The 10,000-nt window shown below is 38.1% G+C and overlaps 1 protein-coding gene across 2 annotated transcripts in view; it reads left to right on the top strand.

The window, feature by feature from the left end:
* LOC115216527 (microtubule-associated serine/threonine-protein kinase 3) overlaps nucleotides 1-10,000 on the top strand; it is a 266,227-nt gene that overhangs the window by 7,344 nt on the left and 248,883 nt on the right. Inside the window, exon 1 of one of the 2 annotated variants that reach the window (XM_036506331.1) lies at nucleotides 8,174-8,283. The exons of the other annotated variant lie outside the window; for it this stretch is intronic. Coding sequence (XP_036362224.1) covers nucleotides 8,278-8,283 — 6 coding nt within the window. The 5' untranslated portion in view covers nucleotides 8,174-8,277. Of the gene's footprint in view, nucleotides 1-8,173; nucleotides 8,284-10,000 lie in introns of those variants that run through there. 2 annotated transcript variants of the gene reach the window in all.

Below are 10,000 nucleotides of genomic sequence, written 5' to 3'. Positions count from 1 at the left end.
ATAATAATGATAATAATGACTTTTGCATTTTGGCTTAAGGCCAGCAATTTTTTTTTGAGGGGAGGGGGTCAATCAATTCTGTCAACCCCAATATTTAATTGGTGCTGTACTGTATCAACTTTAATAGGAGGAAAGCCAAATTTGGCTCCTATAAAATTTGAATTCCGCATGTGGTAAGTCAGAAGAACAGAAGAAATACTGCAAAGCATTTTGTCTGACACTGTAATAACTCTGCCTGCTTACCATCCTAATAATAATAATGAGAAAAGTTATTTCCAACTTTGGTGCATGGCTAGCAACTTTGCCGAGAGAGGTCAAAGTTGATTACACTGACCTCAGTACTTGTAACTCTATTTTATTGATACTGAAAAGATCAAGGGCAAAGACAACCTCTGTGGAATTTAAACTCATTACATGAAGACCAGAAGAAATGCCACAAAGCATTCATGGTCATAATTCTGCTAGCTTCCACCCTAATGGCAAAACTATTAATAACAAGGCCACAAAATTTAGTGGGCAATGAGATGATTACGTCAAAACCCAGTGATCAACTGGTACTTATTTTATTGACCTTGAAAGGCATAGTCGACCTCTGCAGAATGAGAACTCAAAACATAAAATTTGAAGAAATGTCTTAGGGCCCTTGTGGCCGATAAAAAAAAAAAAGAATCATTATTATTATTGTTGTTGTTATTATTATCAAGGCAGTGATCTTAGTGGCATTTCATCAATCTTTATGTTCTGAGTTCAAATTCTGCCGAGGTCAGCTTTGCCGTTTATTCATCAGGAGTGGCTGTGTGGTAAGTAGCTTGTTCACCAACCACATGGTTCCAGGTTCAGTCCCACTGCGTGGCACCTTGGGCAAGTGTCTTCTACTATAGCCTCGGGCCGACCAAAGCCTTGTGAGTGGATTTGGTAGACGGAAACTGAAAGAAGCCCGTCATATATATGTATATATATATATATATATATATGTGTGTGTGTCTGTGTTTGTCCCCCTAGCATTGCTTGACAACCGATGCTGGTGTGTTTATGTCCCCATTACTTAGCGGTTCGGCAAAAGAGACCGATAGAATAAGTACTGGGCTTACAAAAGAATAAGTCCTGGGGTCGATTTGCTTGATTAAAGGCGGTGCTCCAGCATGGCCGCAGTCAAATGACTGAAACAAGTAAAAGAGTAAAAGAGATCAATAAAATAGGTACCAGTTGGACACTGGTTTCGATGTAATTGACTCATCTTCTCCCCAAAAATTGCTGCCCTTGTGGCAAAATTTGAAACCACTATTATTATTACTTATAATATTATTATTATTATTATTATTATTATTATTATTTCTATGATAAAAGATTAAAGATAGGCTACGTCACTGTATTGAGGGAATAATCACTAGGAAAACAGCCTCAACGCATATACATGACTGATGGAAGAGAGGCCCTGGTTGGCCCCCGGCAAGTTTTGAACTCAGAATGTAAAGTGTCGTAACTAAAGACAGCAAAGGGTTGTAGGAATAGTATTAAAAAATATGGCGCAGGAGTGGCTGTGTGGTAAGTAGCTTGCTAACCAACCACATGGTTCTGGGTTCAGTCCCACTGTGTGGCATCTTGGGCAAGTGTCTTCTGCTATAGCCCCGGGCCGGCCAATGCCTTGTGAGTGGATTTGGTTATCAGAAACTGAAAGAAGCCTATCGTATATATATATGTGTGTGTGTGTATGTGTTTGTGTGTCTGTGTTTGTCCCCCCAACATCGCTTGACAACCGATGCTGGTGTGTTTACGTCCCCGTCACCTAGCGGTTCGGCAAAAAGAGACCGATAGAATAAGTACTGGGCTGACAAAAAAGAATAAGTCCCGGGGTTGATTTGCTCGATTAAAGGCGGTGCTCCAGCATGGCCGCAGTCAAATGACTGAAACAAGTAAAAGAGTAAAGAGAGATAACAACTGTTCAGTTGTTTGTCTCTATTTTCTTTCTTTTTTTTTTCTTCTTTTCTTTTTGTTCTTTGCTCTAATTCATACCCAGAACAAGTAGCTGCAGCATCGGCAGCAGCTACAGCAGCTGCAGCATCGGCAGCAGCTACAGCAGCCAGCTTCTAATAGGAAGTTATTTATGAGATTGGCAGTCAGGGATGTGATGGTTATATTGTGTCAGGAGACTGAACTTAACTTCCTCCTCTAACACATCATTCACTGCTCTTTGTGCGTGCGTGTGTGCATGTATGTATGTATGTATGTATGTATGCACACGCACATATATAAATATATATATATATATATATATATTCATAGGTGTGTGTATATATACTTATGTTTATATACATACATATATATATTCATACACTCATATAAATATCATCATGCTGGTATGAATATATATATATATTGTTTCTGTCATTTGACTGCTAACCTGGGGTGTGAGGATTTTCCGCAAGAGATGGCAGAACCCTAATATGTTGTCTAACGAGGGGAGAGTCCATGATCATGATATATATATATATATATATACACGTCAGACTTCTTTCAATTTCCATGTACCAAATCCATTCACATGCCTTTGTTCGGCCCAAGTCTATAGTAGAAGACACTTGCCCAAGGAACCACACATGGGGATTGAACCCGTAACCATGTGGTTGGGAAGCACACTTCTTACCACTCAAAATATCATCATCATCATTGTCAAACATCTATTGTCCATGGTGGTATGGGTTATATATAAGGCAGCGAGCTAGGAGAAATGTTAACACGCCTGGTGAAATGCTTAGCGGTATTTCGTCTGCCGCTACATTCCGAGTTCAAATTCCGCCAAGGTCGACTTTGCCCTTCATCCTTTCGGGGCCGATTAAATAAGTACCAGTTACGCACTGGGGTCGATATATAATCAACTTAATCCATTTGTCTGTCCTTGTTTGTTGCTTCTGTGTTTAGCCCCTTGTGGGTAGTAAAGAAATAGGTATTTCGTCTGCCACTACATTCTGAGTTCAAATTCCGCCAAGGTCGACTTTGCCCTTCATCCTTTCGAGGTCGATTAAATAAGTACCAGTTACGCACTGGGGTCGATATATAATCAACTTAATCCGTTTGTCTGTCCTTGTTTGTCCCTTCTGTGTTTAGCCCCTTGTGGGTAGTAAAGAAATAGGTATGGGTTATATATAAGTATGTATGTATTTACATATGCTCATTCTTGTATATGAATGTATGTGTGTATATAGATATATATATATATAAGTGTAGAAACCATGCCAAAACAGATATTAGAACTTGGTGCAGCCCTATGGCTTGTCAGTTTATGTCAAACTGTCCCACCCTTGCCAGCATGGAAAAAGGGATGCTAAATGATGATAATTTCGATGACGATGATCACACACACATACACACACAAATACACTATAACTTGTTTACTAATTTACACACACACTAACGCAATCCAGTGTTCACTTTCATTAACTAATTGATTCACTGATTCACTCATACACTCACACATTTGTAGTATGTGTTTGTGTCAGTTTACATATATATATATGTATGTATGTATTTATATATATGTATGTATGTATTTATATATATGTATGTATGTATTTATATATATGTATGTATGTATTTATATATATGTATGTATGTATTTATATATATGTATGTATGTATTTATATATATGTATGTATGTATTTATATATATGTATGTATGTATTTATATATATGTATGTATGTATTTATATATATGTATGTATGTATTTATATATATGTATGTATGTATTTATATGTATGTATGTATGTATTTATATGTATGTATGTATTTATATATATGTATGTATGTATTTATATGTATGTATGTATTTATATATATGTATGTATGTATTTATATATATGTATGTATGTATTTATATGTATATATGTATGTATTTATATGTATATATGTATGTATTTATATGTATATATGTATGTATTTATATGTATATATTCATGTGTGTTTGTCTGTGCCTGCATGGATGTGTGCTCTTTACGCTTCAGTTTCAGCGTTCTCCATTCCCATTATTACCAATATCAATCAGTCAGAAACCAAACACAATCACCATCTAATACCATGTTCGTTCTAAAAGCCACGATCCGAAAATAGACTGATAGAAAGAAGAGACGAGCATCGATTCTTAAATGAACAGATTCCATCTTACTGATGAAGTAAATAAATAAATAATAAAGCACTTGTTATATTCAATACATATACAATCATATATATACACTGAACACACACACACACACGCACACACACCATCATCACCACCACCACCATCATCATCACCACCACCACCTTCATCATTTAACATCCACTTTTTCCATGCTTGCATGGGGTAGATGGAATTTGTTTCTACAGCCATATGCCTTTCCTGTTGCCAACACTCACACCCAAGGGAGGTAATGCTTTCCCTTAGCTCGACATGTTTCCCACAGAAGGTAGGAAATGAAAAAAAACCTTGATTCTCTGACAATGATGATGATGCTCATTTAAAAACCTCTTCTGACATCTAGGATGTGTACGCACAAAACATAAGCACACACACACATTATAAAGATACACCCCCCCTACTTTAGTCATGAATGACCATGGGATTGCATCTACAAAGTTCCCCTCTGAGACACGAGTCCAGGCAAGGTTGTTTCTGGAAGACCAGCAGTTGCCCATGCATACCAGCCTCCCCTCTCCATCCATGCCACTCATGTTATCCAAAGGAAAGGCAAATGCTGATACAGCTTGGCACCAGTGACACTGCAAACTCATTTCTACAGCCAGGTAAACTGGAGCAACATGAAATAAACTGTCTTGCTCAAGTACACAACACACAATCCTGGTTCGACCGGGATCTGGGAAGCTAGAAGGCTGCACCAGGCTCCAGTCTGATCTGGCAGTGTTTCTACAACTGGATGCCCTTCCTAACGCCAACCACTCCGTGAGTGTAGTGGGTGCTTTTTACATGCCACTGGCACAGGTGCCAGGCAAGGCTGGCAATGGCTATGATCGGTTGGTGCTTTTTACGTGCCACCGGCATGGAAGCCAGTCAAGGCGGCACTGGCATCGGCCACGTTCAGGTGGTGTTTTTTATGTGCCACCGGCACAGGGATCACAACTACAATTTCCATTGATTTTTGATGTTGATGTACATGACTCAATAGGTCTCCTCAAGCACAGGGTTGAAACGGTGTTTCTTTACTTGCCACCTGCACAGGAGTGGGTGCCAGTCATAGGATTTGGTTCAATTTCGTTTTCACTTGCCCTAAACAGGTCTTTGCAAGCAGAGTTTAGTGTCCAATGAAGGGAGGTTGGCATGGGTGCCAGTCGTCAGATGTGGTTCGATTTCAGTTTCGATTTCACTTGCCTCAACAGGTCTCCGCAAGCAGAGTTTTGCGTTCAAAGACGGAAAGGTATGCATAAGTGGGCTGGCTACATACCTGGCAAAGGCCACGGGTTATGGACTCATTTGCATATACATTCAGGAAAAACCATTACCAATGAGAAAGCAAGCATGTGTGTGGAGTGGAGAGCATTATTTTGGTATTTAAACACAAAATGAAAATGGAGATAATTTTCACCGTTGCCAGCCTTGCCTGGCCCCCGTGCTGGTAGCACGTAAAAGCACCATCCGTTCGTGTCCGTTGCCAGCCTCGCCTGGCCCCCGTGCCAGTGGCACGTAAAAACACCATCCGTTCGTGGCCGTTTGCCAGCTCTGTCTGGCACCTGTGCAGGTGGCATGTAAAAAGCACCTACTACACTTACAGAGTGGTTGGCGTTAGGAAGGGCATCCAGCCGTAGAAACACTGCCAAATCTGAGTGGGCCTGATGCAGCCTTCCGGCTTCACAGACCCCAGTTAAACCGTCCAACCCATGCTAGCATGGAAAACGGACGCTAAATGATGATGATGATGATACAGGAAAAAAAAAACGTTCCCATTATTTTCCTTTTGTGAATTTTCAAATGTTTCTATGCATTGTTCTTTCCAACAATGAAGATTATGATTTTGCCAATACAGAAACAGTTCCTCAAATAATTTTGAATTTCTTTCTTCTCCACTTCATTCTCAATTTCTATGATTTTAATTTCTTTTGAAAAATATTGGTGACAGGATTTTTTACATTTAAAAAAAATAGGTTAATTACAATTCTGAAGCAAATTGCTTTTTAAAATTTCACAGTTAAACCTTTAGTGTTCGCATTATTCTGCCAAAATTAATGCTATTTTATCCAAATTGTTTTGAACTAATCATGCATCATCTTGTAGCTATGAGATTTTGATGAGGTAGCTGTTAATTTTTAAAACGATATTGTAGGGTTGGTGTGAGAGACCAGATCTGGCCAGTTTGAACATAAAACAGGCAGAATACTTCTGGCCGGATATGGCCGGTTTAAATGCTAAAGGGTTAAACCCTTCTACTGCAGAAACCGGACATATCCACTCAAAATTTTCATTACATTTAATTGTGGAAACCAATCTTTTGTTGAGGAATGTCATCTTTGAAACTTTTTTGTTGAGATATGTTAGGTTTATTGAGGAAAAGATAACTTGCAGAAGATACCATGATGATGATGATAAAAGCCGTTAAAATATTTTGTATATTGCCGGACATATAACCAATTTATTTACTCTTTTTACTCTTTTACTCTTTTACTTGTTTCAGTCATTTGACTGCGGCCATGCTGGAGCACCGCCTTTAGTTGAGCAAATCGACCCCGGGACTTATTCTTTGTAAGCCCAGTGCTTATTCTATCGGTCTCTTTTGCCGAACCGCTAAGTGACGGGGACATAAACACACCAGCATCGGTTGTCAAGCAATGCTAGGGAGACAAACACAGACACACAAACACACACATATACATATATATATATATACATATATACGACAGGCTTCTTTCAGTTTCCGTCTACCAAATCCACTCACAAGGCATTGGTCAGCCCGGGGCTACAGCAGAAGACACTTGCCCAAGATGCCACGCAGTGGCGTATAAACTTTTACTTGTTTGAAGCAGTTTCTTTCATGGGCCCTGAAAAATTACCATGGACCCCCAATTTACTTTATGGCATCCGTGGACACCCCACTATGGACCCCAGTTGGTTTAGTTGAACAAATCAGCCCCTATACTTTTTTTAAGTGTAGTACTTAATCACTTTTGCCACACTACTAAGTTATGCGAATGTAAACAAACCAACAACGGTTAAGTGGTGGTGGAGTACAAATACATATGCACAAACACACTTACATCTATATACATGATGGGAGTCTTTCAGTTTCTGTCTTCCACATTTACTCATGATTTTGATCGGCCCAGGGCTATAGTAGAAGATACTTGTTTGAGGTGCCATGCATTGAGATTGAATGTGAAATCAAATGGTTGGAAAGTGAACTTCAATACCATATTACCATACCTGTCTGTCTGTCTGTCTATATATATATATATATATATATATATATATATATATATCAAGGCGCAGGAGTGGCTGTGTGGTAAGTAGCTTGTTTCCCAATCACATGGTTCTGGGTTCAGTACCACTGCGTGGCACCTTGGGCAAGTGTCTTCTACTATAGCCTCGGCCCGACCAAAGCCATGTGAGTGGATTTGGTAGACGGAAACTGAAAGAAGCCCGTCGTATATATGTGTATATATATATATATATATGCGTGTCTGTGTTTGTCCCCCTACCATTGCTTGACAACCGTTACTTAGCGGTTCGGCAAAAGAGACAGATAGAATAAGTACTGGGCTTACAAAAGAATAAGTTCCGGGGTCGAGTTGCTCGATTAAAGGCGGTGCTCCAGCATGGCCGCAGTCAAATGACTGAAACAAGTAAAAGAGTGTATATATATATATATATATATATATATATAAAAATGCATGTATGTCTATGCATATATGAATGTATACTAAACACAAAAAGTCATGTTTTGTAGCTAAGGAGTCTTTGACTCTTATTTCTAGCAATACTGGTGCTCATTGCACACTTTGGTCACTTTTAGTGGCAGTGAATTATTTCCTTTTTAGTTTTAAATTGCTTCCGGACACCTTTATTATTTTTATATGAATGTATATAGTACGTATGTATATGTATGTGTATATACATATATGTATATGTATACATTTTTATATCTATAAAAGTGTGTGTGACTGTTGATACATTTCCTTGTTTGCATTATGATCAGTCGCTCTGTGCTTTCAAAGATCTGTGGATTAAAATAAAAACCCCTTTACTTGGAAACAGATAAAGGTTTGCGTTTGGAAATGAACCAAAGATACACTATATATGCGCGTGTGTATGATATTTTATAAAATTCAATCCGTTGTTGATGTTAAACCCTTCCTATGATCATATTAAGCAATCCTATGTTCAAAGAAATTTTTAGCTTCGACGGCCTCACCATTTTTAGAGGTAACTATAACTAGATTATCCAATGTGTCTTTTCCTTTTCAGCGTAATTTGAGGGAGATTTAGTCGCCATTTCTAGCAGTTCGAGTTGCTTTGCAAACGCTTCTTTGTTCACTCAACAGTTGATCAGTGTTCACAAATCACACACACACATATGTGTACATGTGAATATATCTTTATATATAAAAGAGAAGTTGTGTGTCTGTCTCCCAATGATTTAGATTCCTAACTACTCCCACATTTTGTGGTGCAGTGTAACCAAAACCGGGTATCTTATAGTCGTGATTCATATCTAGCCCTTCTGGGTATTAGCGCGCGTCTCTACGATGAGTCTACGATTTAAAAAAAAAATTTACAAACATTTTTTTCCATTTTAATGCATTTTTTCGCTATTATATAAGGGAAGTAACTCTCTAAAAATGTTTACGATGAGTCGACGATTTAAAAAAACAAATTTACCATCATTTTTTTGCTATTATATAAGGGAAGTAACTCTCTAAAAATGCTTATATAGTTATTTCCCTTACAAACCCGAACAACGCCGGGCGATACTACTAGTAATATATAAACGGGAAGTACTGTGTACAGGTGTTTCTATTTGAATAGTGAGTGATATATGTATGGGTAGTTGTATGAATACATGTATTATGTATATCATATGTGTCTGATGTATGAATGAATATGTATATTATATGTATGTGTCTGATGTATGAATGAATATATATATATATATATATATGTGTGTGTGTACGTCTAATGTCTATGCGTATGTACACGTACAAACACACGTATACGTGAGAGAGAGAGACAGAGAGAAAATAATATTGATATCCTTATATGAAACTCACACATACACATTCGCATTTTAAGCAAATAAAAAGGAGAATAGACAGAAACGTAAATGAGGGTTTTGGCTCCTACTCGACTTTCACTCCTGCATTTTGTATCACACACACACAATACACACATACACACACTACTGACGGAATCAATATAATGTGATCTGCAACGAACAGCTGATACAGAGATTCTCCTGTAGCATTAGGAAGAGAGAGGGTGAGCGAAAGAAAGAGAAGCAGAGAAGGTTCATGGTTTTTATCTTTTGAAAAGCCAATCTGAAAATTTACGACTACTGTTTTCGAGGTCATTGCCTTAAAACAGTAAAGTGGTTGTCATTATGGAAGGCCAGAACTAGTGGTGCCTTTCGGTTTCTAGATGTTATTATTTACGCTTCCAAATCTATCTGAGGCAGACCTATCATCACCAAACATGATCCAACCACCCCGTTTATGTATTTGCTATTCAAACAGAGTGTATCTAGGACTGTAGTTATTATTATTATTATTTTTTTTTTTTTTAATTTAAAGACGAGTGTGATTATAGACATTTGGCTGGTATTTCTTAGGGGCTTGAATGAACATGCGAAAAGGCTCCCTTCCTGGGTTATTGTATCTCTAACAAAACGAAACCGAATGTGCAATATGTTTACATATCTGTGTGTGTGTGTGGTGTTTTTTAAATGGTCGGATCACGTGTTGCTATTAGTAAAAGAGATATGTTTGGTTAAGGTCACGGAGCCCTAGCTTTTATATAGAAAGGT

The sequence above is a fragment of the Octopus sinensis genome, linkage group LG10, assembly GCF_006345805.1.
Source record: "Octopus sinensis linkage group LG10, ASM634580v1, whole genome shotgun sequence".
NCBI lineage: Eukaryota > Metazoa > Mollusca > Cephalopoda > Octopoda > Octopodidae > Octopus > Octopus sinensis.
The sequence above is the reverse complement of the archived record's forward strand: the minus strand, read 5'-3'. Positions and strand labels throughout refer to the sequence as shown.